The sequence below is a fragment of the Schistocerca gregaria genome, chromosome 5 (assembly GCF_023897955.1).
Source record: "Schistocerca gregaria isolate iqSchGreg1 chromosome 5, iqSchGreg1.2, whole genome shotgun sequence".
Lineage (NCBI taxonomy): Eukaryota > Metazoa > Arthropoda > Insecta > Orthoptera > Acrididae > Schistocerca > Schistocerca gregaria.
This window is the reverse complement of record NC_064924.1, coordinates 344,005,101-344,026,608: the sequence shown is the minus strand read 5'-3', so window position 1 is coordinate 344,026,608 and position 21,508 is coordinate 344,005,101. Positions and strand designations below refer to the sequence as shown.

At 42.6% G+C, this 21,508-nt stretch overlaps 1 protein-coding gene across 1 annotated transcript in view; it reads left to right on the top strand.

The window, feature by feature from the left end:
- Positions 1-240: 240 nt before the first annotated feature.
- The window catches only part of LOC126272916 (class E basic helix-loop-helix protein 23), a 90,645-nt gene continuing 69,377 nt past the window's right edge, over positions 241-21,508 (top strand). The window contains exons 1-2 of the mRNA XM_049976204.1: positions 241-320; positions 7,485-7,766. Of these exons, the coding sequence (XP_049832161.1) occupies positions 7,510-7,766 (257 nt within the window). The 5' untranslated portion in view covers positions 241-320; positions 7,485-7,509. The remainder of the gene's footprint in view (positions 321-7,484; positions 7,767-21,508) is intronic.

The following is a 21,508-nucleotide window of genomic DNA, read 5'->3' as shown; positions in this document are numbered from 1 at the left end:
TTCTCGCTATTAACGACGGTGCTGCCATCTAGCGTATACACTGTAACGCAACAGCCTATTTCCGAACAGAGTCATATTTTTTTCAAACAACGAGCAGCCAAAACAATTTCTTACACACCTTCCTAGATAGTATGTAGTATGTGAAAATTATAAAGCGACAAATTACCATAAAAACCTTTGGTATCCTGCGACCAGTTCCTAGTGCCACTTGTATGACATCTGGCGGAGGGTGCATGAACAATCTCGCGGAGGGCGCTTGGACCAAAGAAGGTGACGCTGCAGCACGCGTCTAGCAGGATCGCTTCGACGCGTCCGCATCGGTGAGTGACAAAAATTCTTTTCCGACAACAAGTCGAAAGTGCGCGATTTTTGTAAATACGGAATTCTGCGCTGTTTCTCATTCTGTTTCGGCAAATGCTACTGACTGCACTGTATCGGGTGGAAGGTGTGCTGTCTGTGAGTTGAAAATTCAGCGTGACAACTTCTGAGCATAACATCAGTTAGTGCGGTCAGCCATAGTTGTTATTGTTGTATCATTGTTGATATGATGCAGTGAATAACGACCACTGCTATCTCTTAACGCCAATAAACAGCAGACTACGTGACGCATCAGTCTACATACGAAGTGAGTACTGTCACAAAGTTGTATGCAAAATAATAAAAATAACTGTGTGGTAAATTATCCCTGCTGTTTACATATGAATATTTTTTTGTCTTGCCGAAAAATGCTTGGGCACTATCAATAAGTTAGTTTTTTTGGAAGTGCGCCGTGGGTTAAGACACCATTAAAGCAGAGAGAGATGAACGAAAAACATATGATGCAAACAAAGAGTTCGGCATCCATCGATCTCGGTCGAGAAGCGCAGCTGGCTGCTTTTGGGGGACGCACGTGACTCACCGGCGCCAGAGCTTTCTGAGGGCTGTCGTGCTTCCACAACCTCTTCAGCACATCTGTCGCGGCTCTTTGTTTTTTGGTAAGAGTTAAAAACGTAGCTGTGCGTATACGGCAAATTTGCCTTTAGGTAAAACTTAGCGTTAATGAAAATGTGCGCTTTCTGTCTATATTGGGCTCTGTTTCTTCCTTTTTATTGCCGTAAAGTAGACATGTGACAGATCCTGAGTTTTACATGTTTTATAATACGTTATGAAACGTTTCGCTGTTTGTTTTCATCTGAAATGATGTGTGTCATTTTCAAAACAAGCAGTAGCCTGTGTTCTGCTATGTGAACATCTTGTACAGTCTGGAACAAATGCCGCATTTTATGCTGAGATACTATTCAGTTTCTCGTGCTCCTAACTAGCACTTACTTGAGCAGGAATGGACGAAATCGTATAACAATCGAAGATAATATTTTTATACAAATTCCAACATTTAAATAAGATAACTAAAATTTTTTTTCTTTGACAGTCCTCTTGGAAGACTAAAGTTCAGTATTTTGTGCCATAATTTTCTTAATAACGAACTTATTTGGTATTTTTATTTTGAGGTTACTGTCTTGAGAAAAACTGATTCTTCGCTGTTTTCGCATCTCAGTACACATGCTTCGATAGTGTACCGTTTTCAGACAGTTTTATGTCTTATTTCCATATCTGTACAGATGGCAGTCTGCTTCCGCTGGCATCGGCTTTCTTTTTTATAACAAAACTCTTTAATCTATTATGTTAGTATTGTTTTGGTTGCAGTACGATAATAACTGTTGATTAGAATCTCCTCTCTTCTCTGATGTTATGTATGGGAGTTGCTCAACTCGGACAGAAAACAGATATCGCCTCCAAAAAGACGTTATTTTTAGCGAATTTTGTGTTTTTTACTTAACGAAGAGAAGGATGCACTCCGCAGAGAGAATTTATTGACTTGCCATACTTAGTTTTGTAACATAACGTATAGCAAAAATTCAAGTCGCACAGCTGAACCAGCAATAACTAAACTGTAAGACGGATTGTAGAAGATATTAAAGTATGTTGTAATAGTGATTATTTTATGTTTTATAGCAGAAGCTGTCTACCAGTTTCTTTCGTTGAATCTACCTATATCACTAGTATGTGTACGACATTTATAGCTTATATGTTTATGCTGCTGGGAAAATGGTGGGGAGACCTTGTTTCCACCCGAATGGCCATAGGAAGTGATGAAAAAATTGACGTAGCCGAGCGCTCGTTCACTCACGGCAATGGCTTTTAAAATGACGGTTTCAAAAATATTTTGCCATACTCTCGAAAAGACCCGATTTCCGACGTGCTGGATAGGCAGGAACCTAAAACAACAGCCTACATTTTACAGTGAATTGTGATGCATACGACATAACTCTGCACACATATTTTGACGCGAGCGCTCGGCTACGTCATTTTTTTTTCCATCACTTCCTTTTGCCGACTGCTAGATACAAACACGTCCAGAGGAACTGAGATCATAGCACAGTATAACAAAGTTTTACTCCTCTAGCAACAGATGGTGGGACTGTTACTTGTAAATACAGTTTTATCGCAGATAGGAACTGTATTATTTTGTGAGGAAGGCTCACGTGATAGAATTTGTAGTAATATCAAGTGGGATCTTGGCAAGACATCAGCCAGTTGCGATACAGAGAAATGGTACATTGTGCACTTCTCGAGACTCAATAGCCCGCTGATTATAAATCTAGTGAGTCATAAGTTAATAATGTTTTACGAATATGTGGAAGTAAAACGTGCATAGATAAGAAGTGCGACGATCACATAAGTTCCGCTGTAGGAAGAGAAATTGTGGCTCTCAGTTGATCGGTGCGATCTCAGGAAATTGCAGTTGGCCTGCAAAAGAGACTGCTTGCAGAATACGTGTTGGCCCGATGCTGGAATAGAGCACAATTGCGTGGGCTATATAGCAGGGGACATAGGTCCACAGGAAAGAGCGGCACAGTTGGTCGCAGGTTTATTTGATTGAAAGAGACTGTTATCTTCAAAAAGCAGACCCTCTAACAAAGACATCACATTTCTTAAAAACCTGCTCTGCTTAGGAATTTGCAAAAACCGGGTTTCAGCGGGAATCTACGAGTATTATCCAGCATAGCACTATTCATCTTTTGAATTTACAGCAGTTGTATGTTTTTCGGTCTTTGCAATTTAAACTCTTGGATACAGGTTCCGCTTTTTATGCAAAACATTTTCTTGTTACCCAAACATGTTTCGGCACCTCTGTACATAACCAGTGAGTTTTTTAATTGAAACTGTAAAAAAGAACACATTTTAGCTTGTAACTGATCGAACAAAATGAGGCCTAAAGTTAGTTTTTGTTCGTTTACCCTGAGTATACATTATGTATTTTCGCAGAACCATCTGTATGGTGTCTGTACTGTTAGTTTGTCATCTGCGAACCAAACATGTGGCTGTTCAATAAACAAACACCACTGTTGACACAGAGATGATGGCACAGCTGGTACAACGTGTGTACGGACTTCGTCCACGGATGATGTTCGGTCGGCCACTGCTGCTCAGTGCGTCGATCTTGACGTGTGTCTGTACTATTCGGACGTGCAGAACCCGGTCTTCAGGTGTAGGCATGCTCCACAGACCGCTGTTGAAGGCAGCGACACACGCCGATACATTGTAGTCAACATGAGAAGCAATCCGTCAATACGTCGTGCAAGCCCACAATCCGATTCCGTTCAAATGACTGAAGCTATTCAACAGTAGTACGTACTCCTCCGTGGGGCATGACTGCACCCTAAAATGAATATCGCAAACACTGTTCACCTCTAAACTCAGCGCAGTTATTGCCTGAAGAGTCAAAACAGAGGATGGACAGACAGGCCTACTGAGCACCATCTGATCGTCTTTGACCGTGACAAATGAATTACTAACCCTACAACATACATAGCATCTGACGATCAGCAGCTGTATGAAATAATGCTCAAAATTATCCATGCGAATTCCATGACATCAGCTGCAGTGGATATAGATGTATTACGCAACTGGCATATGAAAATCTGTGCCAAACCGGACCCCAATCCGGATTGGCCGCTTATTACGAGCTGTCACCTTAACCATTTCAGCCAAATTTTCATACGTCACAGCTGGGTAATACATCCATACCCACTCCAGCTTCAACTCCTCAGTATACACACATTCTATCCTGCTGTAACAGAACACTGTTGCTGACAAAGTGTGTTGTATTTTTTTTCCGGCAATGTATAAATGTACTCCACAAGTCACAGAACAGTGCGTAGCGCACGGTACATGTTATCGATTTTCTTCCCTATTCCATTTGCGTATTGAGTGAGAAGAAAATGACTCTGTACTTGCCCGAATCTCCCCAACCTTACTCTCATGATCTCACCGTGAGACATACGATGGTGGCTGCATAATGGCCGCAAAGCCTTCTTAGAAAAATCTGTTAAGTCTTCCATACATCTTCGCTCATTTTTAAGTGATTCTTCTAGTTTGTATCGCTTCTAGAATTCTGCATCTTACATCGTCTTCTGAAGCTTGAGATATTATTCAGTTCTCCAGTATAATGCGATGGTTATAGCAGAGTCGGGTTCCTTCTCGATAGAATGACTTCAAGGAAGTGGCTGTGCGATGCAGTGGGATAGAAAGACTTTGCTCTGATGGGAACGGGTGTTTCTGTCGTGTTGTTCAGACAAGGACGCGAAGGTCGAGGGGAGGCATGATGGAATTTGATAAGACAGTAGAGGACACAGAGGGTACCGTAATCTGTGCTACTGTATGCACCCAGCCAGGATAGCTGTGCCTATGACGTTGAAACATAATCAGAGATTGAACATCACAGATATTACGGATACAGGCACTCATAACCAGTTTCGGGCACCTTGAGCTTTCCTCAGAAAGACCTTGCACGATAACATCGCTGTAATCAATAATTGGAAGTATAAGTATTTGAGCAAGGTTTTTTTCAGGATGAAGAGGGAAGAGCTTTTATTCTGGAGGATGGAGAGGTGCTATCTTCTTGCACATTCCAGTTACGTTTTCAGTTCAATTCAGATTTTCATCTATTATTACTCCTACACTCTTTGCTGAGAGAGAGAAGTTGATATTTGTCCCATTTATAGTTAAAGATGGTAAGGATTCCCTATATTTCGGGCTAATGAGCCTAGAATGGGTTTGGTTATGGGTATCCTGCACCCATTTTGATAGTGCAAACAGGTCGGTATAGAAATTTTCGGTAGCTGTCTTCAGGTTTATTGGTTTTGCACTTACATACAACTGAAGTTATTCAGCCTGCATGAGATTCTGCACTAGGTTACACATTATTGACATACAATGGAAAGAGTATAGGACCAAATACCGAGCCATGTAAATCATAAATCACTGCGAAGCGCATGGAAGAGGTTACTCCACATTGTTCCAGTTAGTAGGATTTCTTCCCGTTCCATTCAAGAATAGAGCGAGGCAAAATCTGTTGTTTAAACACCTCGGAAAAAGCTGTTCTGTAAACGCCTCTGTGCGCGCTTGAAGTAGGGTATTCATCAGCTAAACTGATCACAGAAAATTTTGTTGTAAGCCTTCTCACGACAATCTGCGCTGATTTTCAAGCGCCTGCCAGTTTCTTCAGCTTCTCCGCGACGCCTTCCCATGGTCCAAACAAACCTGTGACCATTCGTGCTGACCTTCTTCGTATGCGTTCATTACCCTCTGTTAGATCTATCTGGTACGAGTCTCACACAGTTTAGAAAATGCTAGGGTGGGGCGCAGGAGTGTTTTATTAGTAGTTTCCTTTACAGCCTTACTGCATGTCCCTAGAATTCAACCGATGAACCGAAGAGTATCACCTGCTTAACTACGACTGAGTCCTTGTTATCGTTCCATTCCATATCCCTACAAATTGTTAACACCCAGGTATTTGTATGAGTTGACCGATTGCAATTTATTGTTACTCGTTGATATTATAATCATAGAGTATTACGTTTTTTGGATTGCGTACATTAGTTGGTAAAAACACAAGTCTTATATGACCACTTTGTTGTTCGTCTCTCTGTCCGTCTGTTAGAGGTTTTTCTCAGAAACTCGTACAGATATCAAGTTGAAATTTATGTCAAATGGTAAGGTCTACGGTCCCTGCCAGTGTAAAAAATTTAAGCTTCTAAGCCTGCGCAATCAAAAGAAAAGGCCACTTATGTGAACAGGTTTTGATACTCACGAACTCACTCATCAGAACCTGTAGATGAACTATCTATAAACATAAGTTTTTATGGAACCCTCAAAGCGCGATTCCTAATCGCACTTGTCCGCTTTTTTTATTATAATTCATATTTTTGTGGAGTGCGCGATTTTAAGTTTCTGAACATTGAAAGTGAGTTGCTAATCTTTACACCACTTTGAAATCTTATCAAGATTCGACTGAATATCTGTGCAGTTTTTTTATACAATGTCCATTACATTTGAGCTTGCTGAAAAGTAATGACTCCTAATTTTTGTGTGTAATCTACTAAAGCTTTTTAAATACAACAACGTTATTAAAATTCTATACCTTTATCCTTCGTGCCTACATATTTATTTCTTAACATATCCACCCTGCCCACGAACACATTTCTCCAATCGAGAGACCAGTTTGTTGATACCGTCACTGTAGAATGTTTGACTTCGTTGACGGAGCAACAGCCTCACGTCATCACAATGTGAAGCCCTCGGAGGTGCTCTAGAAATTTTGGAAACAGATGAAAATCGGATGGGGCCAAGTTGGGACTTTATGGAGGATGGTCGATGACAGCGAACCCAAGGTGTCGTTCCATTTGCGGGCGAAATCTTCGAATCTGGAACTCTATTACAGGAGGCTGTTTCTCACACAACGACACAGCTGCGTTACACATCGGTATGTTGAAGCTACAAGTCGAGGCCCTCACGTGGCAGAGGGCTGCAGATATATGGACATCAAGAATAAAGATGTAGAGTGTTAACAGCGTTACTTTTCAGGACGCCCTCGTAGATAACTGCATTACCTGAGGAAAATCTGAAGTTACTATCAATGTTGTCTGCGAGTTCCTTAATATACAACATGAATAGCAAGGGTTCCAATGCACTTCTGTGGGGCACACCTGAAGTTACTTCATTTGTCGATGTCTCTTCATCGAACATACTGCGCCCTCCCTACCAAGAAATCCTCAGCTCAGTTACAAATTTCGCTTGATGCCGCATATGACTAATTTCGGTAGTAATAAGATGACTATTTTCGGTACTAAGTAAAACATCTTTCGGAAATCAAAGAATACTGCATCTCCCTGACTGAAATGATTTACCCGTAAGTACTTATACGATGTGACGTCCTCACAATATTCGCTACTAATACTGACGCACCCATATAGGCGTATAAGCACTCACGGTTCCCGGGCTGCATTCGTGAACCGTTACGGGAAAAATCCTGCATGTATGAGATACAAAAAAATTGCCCTTTGGACAAAGTTTATTCAGAGAATATAGATGTAGAGATGTGACTCGCAGCAGGGTTGCGCTTTACGGGCAGGCTGCAAGTTACAGAAGGCGTCTTGTTGCAGACAGGCCAGGGGAGCCGAGGCGTCCATGGAGGCGACGGGCGTGTTCGGCTTCGGCGGCGAGGGCGGCGACGCGGTGTCGGTGGCGGGGGCGGTGGCGGGCCGGCGCACGCCGCTGGGCGCGGTGCCCGGATTCTACTTCCCGCCCCCACCTCCCCCGCAGCCGCAGCCGTCGGCGGTGCCGCCCCACCACCCGCCGCCAGCACAGCAGCACCCGCTGGCGCACGGGCTGCTCGCCTCTCACCACGGCGCGCCCGACGAGAACAGCCCCGCCGCGGCGCGCAGGTACGATGCAGCTAGACAGGGGCGGGAAGTACCCCACAGCTAGCCATCACTGTACGGGGTGTTGCGGGAGGAATATTACCAGAGCTATTCATAAATTAACTTCCAATTGGTTATTTTAAAAAAAGATAATTTTTATATATAGGGCGCGCCTACATATTGACATTAGCTCTCCACATAATCGCCACCCAAGTACAAATATTTGTCCTACGTGAGATCAGCTTCCTTATCTCTTCATCAAAGAATAGTATCACTTAGTGCTCCAGCCAGTTGTTAACAGCATCCTTGAGCTCATCGTCAATCATGAAATGCTGAGTAGGCAGCCAGGCCTTCACCTGAGAGAAGAGACGAGAGTTGCTTGGTGCAAAGTCCCTGTAGGCAGTTTGGATGTTGAAATATCTTCCAGCCGAAAACACTGAGTTTTCCTTTGTTCGATTCGTAATTTGGCGTCGCGCAGTTGTCGTGAAGTATAATATTCATTTGGAAATCATTTGGCTTGTGGGGTGGCAGGGGTTTATTGGTCATACAGTGTTGTTGTCAAGGCCTATAAATTACGACATGAGCCACCTGGAAGTAGTTTTAACCGAAATACCAATTTGCAGTTCTCTTTCAACTCGTGGGCGCTGAAAATTAAACTCTTTCTACTTTAAGGGAGCTAATGAGTACGGCGAAAATTAAAATTTCACTGTTTATTACACGAGTATATACGCGGCCGGAAAAAATAGTACATCTGGAAAGACTACATCGACTGTGAGCCGATAACAGCATATGCCACCTGGGGGTAGTATGTGTACTGATAATCCACTGTTTATTACGTATACACTGCCGGAAAAAATAATACGTCTGGAAAAACGACGTCGATTTTGAGCCGATGACGGCATATGCCATCTGTGGGACAGTACACGAACTGTGGCGAACCGGTTATTAGCAGTAGGACTAGGTCACAAACACCTCTAGCCCGTCTTCCACTACGCCACAGCACCGACGAGCACGCTTCGACTGGTGCCGTCAGAGGAACACTTGGAAGATGTGGAATGCCGCGCCGTGATCTTCAGCGAAGAAAGCAGCATCTGCCTAACACAAGTGACGGTCGTTAGCGCATACGACGTGTACCTGGTCAGTGCTGTCTCATAGACTGCATTCGTCCAAAATACACTAGCCCTATCCCAGGCCTTGTGGTCTGGGGTGCGGTAATTTACAACTCTCGTTCACCTTTGGATTTTCTGGAAGGGACGCTAACCAGCGCTAAGAACGTGCATAATTTTGTTAGGCCTGTTCTTTTTCTGTTCTTTCAACAAAAAGGTGATGTGTTGTTCCAACAGGGTAATGTTCGCCCACATACTCCTCGGTAACCACAACATGCTCTGCAAGACGTGCAACAACTTCCCTAGCCAACACGATCTCCGGACTTGTCTCCAATGGAGCAAGTGTGGGATAAGATGGCACGAGAAGTTACTCCTGTGACTCATCAACCAACAAAGATATACGTGAGCAGTTGTAGCAGACGTGGCACAACGTAACCCAGGGCAGTATTCGCCATCTGTACGATCGACTGGACGCCAGAGTCAGCACTTGCACTGCCGCCCATGGAGGCTACACCACGTACTAATATGGGTGTTTCAGCATGGGTCGATACCCGGTACCTCGGAACCACTTGTGCTGTTGATCTGTAAGTGTAACTATCTAATGAACTTCATGAGCACTGTTCCAGCAATACATTTTGAGCTAATTGTAAACCTCTAAAAGGGTTTATTCAGTTTTTACCTAGCAGTTTTTATATACAGGGTGTTACAAAAAGGTACGGCCAAACTTTCAGGAAACATTCCTCACACACAAAAAAAGAAAATATGTTATGTGGACATGTGTCCGGAAACGCTTACTTTCCACGTTTGAGCTTATTTTATTACTTCTCTTCAAATCACATTAATCATGGAATGGAAACACACAGAAACAGAACGTACCAGCGTGACTTCAAACACTTTGTTACAGGAAATGTTCAAAATGTCCTCCGTTAGCGAGGATACATGCATCCACCCTCCGTCGCATGGAATCCCTGATTCGCTGATGCAGCCCTGGAGAATGGCGTATTGTATCACAGCCGTCCACAATACGAGAACGAAGAGTCTCTACATTTGGTAAAGGGGTTGCGTTGACAAGAGCTTTCAAATGCCCCCATAAATGAAAGTCAAGAGGGTTGAGGTCAGGAGAGCGTGGAGGCCATGGAATTGGTCCGCCTCTACCAATCCATCGGTCACCGAATCTGTTGTTGAGAAGCGTACGAACACTTCGACTGAAATGTGCAGGAGCTCCATCTGGCATGAACCACATGTTGTGTCGTACTTGTAAAGGCACATGTTCTAGCAGCACAGGTAGAGTATCCCATATGAAATCATAATAACGTGATCCATTGAGCGTAGGTGAAAGAACATGGGGCCCAATCGAGACATCACCTATAATGCCTGTCCAAACGTTCACAGAAAATCTGTGTTGATGAAGTGATTGCACAATTGCGTGCGGATTCTCGTCAGCCCACAGATGTTGATTGTGAAAATTTACAATTTGATCACTGAAATGAGGATTGACACATTGTTGGATGAACCTTTCGCAGAAGTGTACCCGTGGAGGCCAATCAGCTGCTGATAGTGCCTGCACACGCTGTACATGGTACGGAAACAACTGGTTCTCCCGTAGCACTCTCTGTACAATGATGTGGTCAACGTTACCTTGTACAGCAGCAACTTCTCTGACACTGACATTAGGGTTATCGTCAACTGCACGAAGAATTGCCTTGTCCATTGGAGGTGTTCTCGTCGTTCTAGGTCTTCCCCAGTCGCGAGTCATAAGCTGGAATGTTCCGTGCTCTCTAAGACGCCGATCAATTGCTTCGAACGTCTTCCTGTCGGGACACCTTCGTTCTGGAAAACTGTATCGATACAAACGTACCGCGCTACGGCTATTGCCCCGTGCTAATCCACACATCAAATGGGCATCTGCCAACTCCGCATTTGTAAACATTGCAGTGACTGCAAAACCACGTTTGTGATGAACACTAATCTGTTGATGCTACGTACTGATGTGCTTGATGCTAGTACTGTACAGCAATGAGTCGCATGTCAACACAAGCACCGAAGTCAACATTACCTTCCTTCAATTGGGCCAACTGGCGGTGAATCGAGGAAGTACAGTACATACTGACGAAACTAAAATGAGCTCCAACATGGAAATTAAGCGTTTCCGGACACATGTCTCCTTCTACGATTTTTACTCTCCACGCTGCTCTCCAATGCTAAAGTTGTGATCCCTTGATGCCTCAGAACATGTCCTACCAACCGGTCCCTTCTTTTTGTCAAGTTGTGCCACAAACTCCTCTTTCCCCAATTCTATTCAATACTTCCTCATACGGTATCATATACCGTATTAAATTAGTTATCTCGGCATCATAAACGTCGCTTCGGGGTTGTTTGAACGTTTGTGGAAATCACCCTGGGGTGAACAGAAATATCGAAACACCAGAAACACATCACTATGCCTAAAACGGTATAGGAAAACCGTTGGCAGTCAAAGCACCTTACAGACGTCTCGGAATGGATAAAGACAGGTTCTGTATTGTTTTCAAGGGTATCTTATATCATTTTTCCTGCAAAGTAATGGCATAATGTCACGATGATGGAAGAGGATAGCAACAATCACCCTTCTTTCCGAAGTAGATCACAAAGACTCAATAATACTGAGATCTGGTGACTCGTGACCAGGGAAAATGCGACAATGCGAGCTATCTGAACATGTGCGCTGTCACCCTGAAACATGGCATCACCGTTAGTGAACAAAGGTTTGTAATGTGATGGGCGTGATCAGCCAGCCAAAATGGTTACATAATGCTTGGCAGTATTGCTACCCTGCATAGAACCCATCGGTCACATCGAATACGACGATATGGCTGCCCAAATCATCACCAAAACCACACCACGTTTCACTCTTGGGACGTGAAATCGGCCAGAAGTTGGAAAATTATGGCTTCGGCACTACCTTTTCCTGTTATTGGAATTTGCATCACTGATCAGTTGTTTTGGATTTCCAGCTGCCCCTGCAATTTTCTGCTTATGGAGCTCCTTTCGTGCTGTTTTGGTGCTAATAGGGTCTGCGAACGCGACACTCAGTTCTGCCGTGACTTTTGCAGCTTTCGTCCTTTATTTTCTGTCTCAATCGTCCTCAATGGCCGTCTGTCACAATCACTCAACACACCCTTTAGTCCGCTTTGTGAATTACCAGATGATGTTTTCTCGATTTCCCCGCATGCGGTGTAAATCTTCAGTGTGGTGCCTTTCGAAGCACCAAACACTTCGGCAACATTGGTTACGGGAACACCCACCATACGAACCCCAACAATTTGCCCACGTTTTAATTCACTTCATGCTGACATAATGCACCCACAGATACACAGAAAGCTGTTAGAATCACGACTGACACAAAGTATTGAGGGCACTGCACAGGTGTCGTTCGTGGTCGAATACAACAACGCAACCTGCAGTCTCGGCTGTCACACACTGCTCGGGTAACTCAAAAGACAGTTTGCTCTCCTAAAGATGAAACGTGTTAATGCTCCAAACGCTACGGGAATTCAGAATGCGAGCAGCACACAAAAACCGGCGAGACCGAAACGACTGGGGCAACCAATTATTTGCATTTCACACGAAAGTTTAATTTCCAACAGTTCAATTGATACTATATTAAAGTTTCTCGCATTCTCTCAAAGCTTGCCCGCACACCATCAACCAAGGCAGATTTTTGTATCAGAATATAAAGCATTTTTGCAACAGAATATAAAGCTCTAGTTTGGACTGGGAATAGTGATACACAGACTGACCGTCAGCTGGCTGCTAAAGCTGGCTCACTAACCCGGTTGCTCAACATTTTGGCTGCCTTAGCCAGGCTACTGCAGTGAGGCTCCCTAGGGCGTTATAGTCCTTACCGTTCCCTAATCATGAGAGCATTGTCAATAACACGGTCAATTAGTTCTACACCCATATTCTGCTAACCATTTTGAACTGCATGGCAGAGAATAATTTCCATTGAGCCACATAGTAGGATTTTTTCCGTTCCTTTTGCAAAAAGGAACAGGGGAGAAACTGAATAAATCCTTCTGTCTGCAATGTAATTAGTGTAATCTGTGCTTTGCTGTCCCTACGGGAGTGATATATAGGGAGCTATAGTACACCTCTAGAAGACAAAGACTGTACCTCAATCTAAATCTTTAAAAAAATTGTAAGAGTAGGTAATGAGTACTAGTATTGTCTAACGTTGTTGTTTGATATCTCTAGGTTTCTAGATTAATGTCTGATACCTACTGTTAACCTTTTATAGATTTTTGTATCAGAATATAAAGCTCCGTTCTGAACTGGAAATAGTGATGCATCGTCATGCCTTTTCACTGTACAGCGATTTCTGGACTCGCATTCGAGGAGACCATAGTTCATATCCCCGTCTGGCCATCCATATTAAGGTTTTCCATGATTTCCCTAAATTGCTTACGGCAAAAGCCTTTAAAGGGCATAGCCAATTTCCTTCCCAACCCTTTCTCAATTCGAGCTTGTGCTGCGTCTCTAATGGCCTCGATGTACACATGACGTTAAACACCAATATTCCTTCCTTTTTGTTCAGCGATTTTAGTTCATTTTCTATTGCGCGATCGCTTATCTCAGTACACGCTATTGCTGCATTTATCCGCTGACTGAAAATAGGAACACTACTGAGATCTTCCGCAATGAAACAATTCTGAAAACTTAATTCAGTATTTCGACCTCCTCTTTGTCAGAAACAACGAAAAAAACATGTCAAATTTGAAGAGACGCAAAATCTCCAAGATTGGCGATCTTTTACAGAAGCTCGAAATTTAGCGCGGACTTCAAGGCGAGACGCTTATAACAGTTTTCACAACGAAACCTGGTAAAAAATCCAAAGAGATTCTGCTCGTATGCGAAGTATGCTAGCAGTAAGACACAATCAAAGCCTTCCCTGTGCGATAGCAGCGGAGATACTATGAAAACAGTGGTGCCAAAGCATAGTTACTAAACACAGCCTTCCGCAATTCCTTCACCAAAGAAGACGAAGTAAATATTCCAGAATTCGAATCAACAACAGCTGCCAACATGAGTAATGTAGAAGCAGATATTCTGGGTGTAGTGACGCAACTTAAATCACTTAATACAAGCAAGTCTTCTCGTCCAAACTGTATATCAAGTGGGTTCTTTCGAGAGTATGCTGATACAATAGCTCCATACTTAACAATCATATACAACCATTCGCTCGACGAAAGATTCGTACCCAATGACTGAAAAGTTGCACAGGTCACAACAATATTCAAGAAAGGTAATCCACTAGTTACAGGCCCATATCATTATCGTCGATATGCAGCAGGATTTTGGAACGTATATAGTTTTCGAACATTGTGAATTACCTCGAAGAAAACGGTCTATTGACAAACTGTCAACACGGATTTAGAAAACATCGTTCTTGTGAAGCACAACTGGCTTTTTACTCGCACGATGTGTTGAGTGCTATTGACAGTGGATTTCAGATTGATTCCGTATTTCTGGTTTTCTGGAAAGCTTTTGACACTGTGCCACACAAGCGGTTTGTAGTGAAATTGCGTGCTTATGGAATATCGTCTCAGTTATGTGACTGGATTCGTGATTTCTTGTCAGAGAGGTCACAGATAGTAGTAATTGACGGAAAGTCATCGGGTAAAACAGAAGTGATTTCTAGCGTTCCCCAAGGTAGTGTTATAGGCCCTTTTTCTGCTACGATTTGGGAAACAAACTGAGCAGCTGTCTTATGTTGTTTACAGATGACGCTCTCGTTTATCGACTAATAAATTCATCAGAAGATCAAAACAAATTGCAAAACGATTTAGAAAAGATATCTGTATGGTGCGAAGATTGGCAGTTGGCCCTAAATAACGAAAAGTGCGAGGTCATCCACATGAGTGCTAAAAGGAATCCGTTAACTTCGGTTACACGATAAATCAGTCAAATCTAAAGGCCGTAAATTCAATTAAATATCTAGGAATTACAATTATGAACAATGTTAACTGGAAAGAACACATAGAAAATTCTGAAGAGAAGGCTAACCAAAAATTGCGTTTTATTAGCAGGACACTTAGAAAATGTAACAGGTCTACTAAGGAGACTGCCTACACCACGCTTGTCTGTCCTCTTTCAGAATACTGCTGCGCAGTGTGGGATCCTTACCAGATAGGATTGACGGAGCACATCGAGAAAGTCCAGAGAAGAGCAGCACGTTTTGTATTATTGAGAAACAGGGGAGAGAGTGTCACTGAAATGATACAGGATCTGGGACGGACATTACTAAAACAAAGGCATATTTTGTTGCGGAGGTATCTTCTCACTAAATTCTCTCCTTTCTCCTCTGAATGTGAAATTTTTTTTTTTTGACGTTTACTTACATAGGGAGAAACAATCATCAAGATAAAGTAATGGAAGTCAGAGCTCGTACGGAAAGATGTATGTTTTCTTTCTTTCCGCGGGCTATAGGGGATTGGAATAACAGAGAATTGTGAAAGTGGTTCGATAAGCTATCTGCCAGGCACTTAAATGTGATTTTCAGAGTATGTAGTTGTAGATGTAGATCTTCCGTTTCAGTGTCATTGCGGTCATTGAGTGTCTGAACTGACAATATTTGACTGATTTTACGCAATACCAAAATTTACTTTCTAATTCATTGAACGCTTCTTGCATTTCTCTCCGTACGCTCATTTTTGCTTCGTTCAACCTTTGTTCGTCAACAAAGTTCTGATTTCGGTTAAAGCTGTGATCGAGGTCTGTTAACTTTCGCAGCAACTTAATAACTTAGCTGTTGAACCAAACGGGTCTTTCGGAGCCACCAAACCTTGCTTGGTATAACAAGTCTACGATGTGTTGTACAACGTTTTTTTAATCAATTTATGGTCCAAGTCGCTGTCCCCATAGCTGAATATTTGGTACTGACCACTCATAATCTTGAAATTGATTACTGTGGTTCTTTTTTTTTCTTGCCTAAAATTTATGCAACACTTAACCAATTGATGCTGTAAGAGTCTTATATAGCTGAAGCCCACCTCTGTGTTAAATTTTTCCATAGGTTCAGATCTGTTACTCGGAAATCGAACACGTCGTCCTCCCGAGTCGTTTTTCTAGCTACTCGAAGTAATTTTCTGATAAGACATTTTCGACAATCTCACAAAAGCCCTGTCTCAGCAACCAGTTTTAATTGCGTAATTGAAATCTCTTCCAGTTACAATAGCAGGATCAGAAAACTTATTCGCGATGTTTTTCTCTGAAGCTCTGTTCCCTAAGGCTCCATAGCCAGATAATCTGTAAAAGTATCTGCCCACTTACCATATTTGACCCACATTTGAGCTTACCTTCTCCTATGTTATTTCAGATTAGGAACCTCCTTGGACATACTCGGGTAATTTACGGCAAAAAATGTGCCGCCACCATTGGCGTGTAGCTTATCTTTGGCTTTCGATGTTGTTCGCTTCCCGCTAGAGCCGGCTGTCTGTTCGTAATTTATTGTGGCGTTATCAGTTTTAATAAGCGAAACTAATTTGGTGACCTTACCACGGATGCTGATTGCTGCAGTAGTATCACATTAATTTTTCTCATTCCAATCTACAAGGACGAAAGTTCTCTTTTTAGAGTAACGCGCGGATGAATTTCTCCGTTTACGGCAGGTGATACACCATTAACAGTATGAAGAAGTTTTTAAAACAATTCACGCAACGTGTACTTTGCTATCCATGTAGCAGCTGTAAATCTCTTGGCCTGTGGTTTAGAGCTTCCCATCATCTCCAGACAGTGGCGGATACAGAAAAACCTCAAGGGGGGGGGGGGGGGGGCGCTAAAGATATGTTGAGCTACCTTTACTTTTACTGTAATAAAAAATAATCTAGTCACGTGCAAAGTTTAAGAAAGTTTTATTTAAACTGGTTATACCCATATACAAGAAAATGCCATCTTATGATATAAAATGATGAATTATATGGGCCTATTCTTCCTGGCAAATTGGTTAATTGCATCATCAATAGGGCAATCAGTGTCAAGGTGAGTGTTCAACAGAGCTAAACCATTAAGTCGATCCTCCTTCATTTTCGACCTCAGCCATGTCTTTCAATGCCACAGTGTTGGGAAAACTTCTTTCTACTGTAGTAACAGATGCAGGTAGACAAGCAAATATTTTGTACAGCGTGTGTAAAGTAGGACAGTCAGATCTAGGACAAACTGACAACGCTTGCATAACAGAACTACGATCTTAGGCGTCTATGCTCGTTTGCTTGTTTTGAAGAATCTCTCCCATTAGTCTCTTTTTAATCACAAAGATTGATTCTTCTTCAAAGAACGGTATTTCAGTTAAGCACTGATTCAATTTATGTGCCAGATCATTACCGTCATGTTTCAGTAGTTGTGACGGCAAAAGTATGTTGAATTTTAAATGATATATATTTTCTTCAGCAAAACGTTCTCTCATGCCAGTCGTAACATGGTCCAGTGTTGGAATAAAAATAATCCTTTCCCAATATGTCATAGCATCACAACTATGATCGCAGTTTTCCCTGTGTCTTTGTCTGCCTGTAAGACGAAGAACACTCATCTCCACGTCCAATCCTTCCATAACTGCCTTCGCCTCTTCTACAATACGAGCAAAGTCGCTATCAGCATTAGCTCTCATGCCGTCGTACACCTTCAGCGTCGAATCTAAATTTGCTTTTGCCATCGCTACGTCCAAGCTAGGGCCTTGTAAGGTTTTGATGACTGGATATGTTATGCTCATAATGTCACTCAGTGTAAACAGAGTGATAGTAAACTCGCAATTAGAGACAGCTCGAAGGAGAATATTGGCTTTGGTAGCCGTTTTTCTATCCCTCCAGCACTGTATTTCTTTAAGAACTTTTCAAACTATTCCGAGGTCAGCTGTGAATTAAGTAACAGCATCATGTCGCTCAACCCGGCGCGGGTGGCAATGCGGGCGGCTCCGTGTCTCCAGACCATAAGGCTGCGATCAATTCTGTGTATAATGCTGCAAATGGTGGACCCTGTTTCCACTCGTGCAAGGCTAGCTGACATCATCAGTTCACCTTTTTTTGTCATCAGTCTACTGACTGGTTTGATGCGGCCCGCCACGAATTCCTTTCCTGTGCTAACCTCTTCATCTCAGAGTAGCACTTGCAACCTACGTCCTCAATTATTTGCTTGACGTATTCCAATCTCTCTTCTACAGTTTTTGCCCTCTACAGCCCCCTCTAGTACCATGGAAGTCATTCTCTCATGTCTTAGCAGATGTCCTATCATCCTGTCTCTTCTCCTTATCAGTGTTTTCAACATATTCCTTTCCTCTCCGATTCTGCGTAGAATCTCCTCATTCCTTATCAGTCCACCTAATTTTCAACATTCGTCTATAGCACCACATCTCAAATGCTTCGATTCTCTTCTATTCCGGTTTTCCCACAGTCCATGTTTCACTACCAAACAATGCTATACTCCAGACGTACATCCTCAGAAATTTCTTCCTCAAATTAAGGCCGGTATTTGATATTAGTAGACTTCTCTTGGCCAGAAATGCCTTTTTTGCCGTAGCGAGTCTGCTTTTGATGTCCTCCTTGCTCCGTCCGTCATTGGTTATTTTACTGCCTAGGTAGCAGAATTCCTTAACTTCATTGACTTCGTGACCATCAATCCTGATGTTAAGTTTCTCGCTGTTCTCATTTCTACTACTTCTCATTACCTTCGTCTTTCCCAGATTTACTCTCAGACCATACTGTGTACTCATTAGACTGTTCATTCCGTTCATTTAATTCTTCTTCACTTTCACTCAGGATAGCAATGTCATCAGCGAATCGTATCATTGATATCCTTTCAACTTGTATTTTAATTCCACTCCTGAACCTTTCTTTTATTTCCATCATTGCTTCCTCGATGTACAGATTGAAGAGTAGGGGCGAAAGCCTTCAGCCTTGTCTTACGCCCTTCTTAATACGAGCACTTCGTTCTTGATCGTCCACTCTTATTATTCCCTCTTGGTTGTTGTACATATCGTATATGACCCGTCTCTCCCTATAGCTTACCCCTACTTTTTTCAGAATCTCGAACAGCTTGCACCATTTTATATTGTCGAACGCTTTTTCCAGGTCGACAACTCCTATGAACGTGTCTTGATTTTTCTTTAGCCTTGCTTCCATTATTAGCCGTAACGTCAGAATTGCCTCTCTCGTGCCTTTACTTTTCCTAAAGACAAACTGATCGTCACCTAGCGCATTCTCAATTTTCTTTTCCATTCTTCTGTATATTATTCTTGTAAGTAGCTTCTATGCCTGAGCGGTTAAGCTGATTGTGCGATAATTCCCGCACTTGTCAGCTCTTGCCGTCTTCGGAATTGTGTGGATGATGCTTTTCCGAAAGTCAGATGGTATGTCGCCAGACTCATATATTCTACACACCAACGTGAATAGTCGTTTTGTTGCCACTTCCCCTAATGATCTTAGAAATTCTGATGGAATGTTATCTATCCCTTCTCCCTTATTTAACCGTAAGTCCTCCAAAGCTCTTTTTAAATTCCGATTCTAATACTGGATCCCCTATCTCTTCTAAATCGACTCCTGTTTCTTCTTCTATCACATCAGACAAATCTTCACCCTCATAGAGGCTTTCAATGTATTCTTTCCACCTATCTGCTCTCTCCTCTGCATTTAACAGTGGAATTCCCGTTGCACTCTTAATGTTACCACCGTTGCTTTTAATGTCACCAGAGGTTGTTTTGACTTTCCTGTATGCTGAGTCTGTCCTTCCGACAATCATATCTTTTTCGATGTCTTCACATTTTTCCTGCATCCATTTCGTCTTAGCTTCCCTGCACTTCCTATTTATTTCATTCCTCAGGGACTTGTATTTCTGTATTCCTGATTTTCCCAGAACATGTTTGTACTTCCTCCTTTAATCAATCAACTGAACCATGGTTTCTTTACAGCTACCTTCTTTGTACCTATGTTTTCCTTCCCAACTTCTGTGATGGCCCTTTTTAGAGATGTCCATTCCTCTTCTACTGTGCTGCCTACTGCGCTACTCCTTATTGCTGTATCTGTAGCGTTAGAGAACTTCAAACGTATCTCGTCATTCCTTAGAACTTCCGTATCCCACTTCTTTGCGTATTGATTCTTCCTGACTAATGTCTTGAACTTCAGCCTACTCTTCATCACTACTATATTGTGATCTGAGTCTATATCTGCTCCTGGGTACGCCTTACAATCCAGTATCTGATTTCGGAATCTCTGTCTGACCATGATGTAATCTAATTGAAATCTTCCCGTATCTCCCGGCCTTTTCCAAGTATACCTCCTCCTCTTGTATTTTTGAACAGGATATTCGCTATTACTAGCTGAAACTTGTTACAGAACTCAATTAGTCTTTCTCCTCTTTCATTCCTTGTCCCAAGCCCATATTCTCCTGTAACCTTTTCTTCTACTCCTTCCCCTACAACTGCATTCCAGTCGCCCATGACTATTAGATTTTTGTCCCCCTTTACATACTGCATTACCCTTTCAATATCCTCATACACTTTCTCTATCTGTTCATCTTCAGCTTGCGACGTCGGCATGTATACCTGAACTATTGTTGTCGGTGTTGGTCTGCTGTCGATTCTGATTAGAATAACCCGGTCACTGAACTGTTCACAGTAACACACCCTCTGCTCTACCTTCCTATTCATAACGAATCCTACACCTGTTATATCATTTTCTGCTGCTGTTGATATTACCCGATACTCATCTGACCAGAAATCCTTGTCTTCCTTCCACTTCACTTCACTGACCCCTGCTATATCTAGATTGAGCCTTTGCATTTCCCTTTTCAGATCTTCTAGTTTCCCTACGACGTTCAAGCTTCTGACATTCCACGCCCCGACGCGTAGAACATTATCCTTTCGTTGATTATTCAATCTTTTTCTCATGGTAACCTCCCCCTTGGCAGTCCCCTCCCGGAGATCCGAATGGGGGACTATTCCGGAATCTTTTACCAATGGAGAGATCATCATGACACTTCTTCAACTACAGGCCACATGTCCTGTGGATACACGTTACATGTCTTTAATGCAGTGATTTCCATTGCCTTCTGCGTCCTCATGTCGTTGATCATTGCTGATTCTTCCGCCTTTAGGGGCAATTTCCCATCCCTAGGACAAGAGAGTGCCCAGAACCTCTATTCGCTCCTCCGCCCTCTTTGACAAGGCCGTTGGTCGAATGAGGCTGACTTCTTATGCCGGAAGTTTTCGGCCGCCAATGCTGATTATTTATCAAAATTTAGGCAGTGGGGGGGGAATCGCACCCGGGACCGAAGACGTTTTGATTATGAATCAGAGACGCTATCCCTAGACCACGGCTACATCCAGTTCACCTCACACTTACTAAATCAGTGGTTCCAAACCCACGGTTTATCTACTCCCTCAGGGGTAGAATGAAATTTTATAAATGATAAAAATGAAAGTGTTCAGCCACGAAACCAAATTATTTTTGAAGTACCATTGCTATTATCACTACATCATGAGACTGCGCTACTGATTACATAGATTACAAACAGTTACGTTTATTAGGGTTTAAAAAAACACCTTATAGGATCACTTTGTCGTCCGTCTGTCTCTCTATCTGTATCTGGTATAGGTATCAAATGGAATTTATGTCACATACTATGGTCTACGGTTCC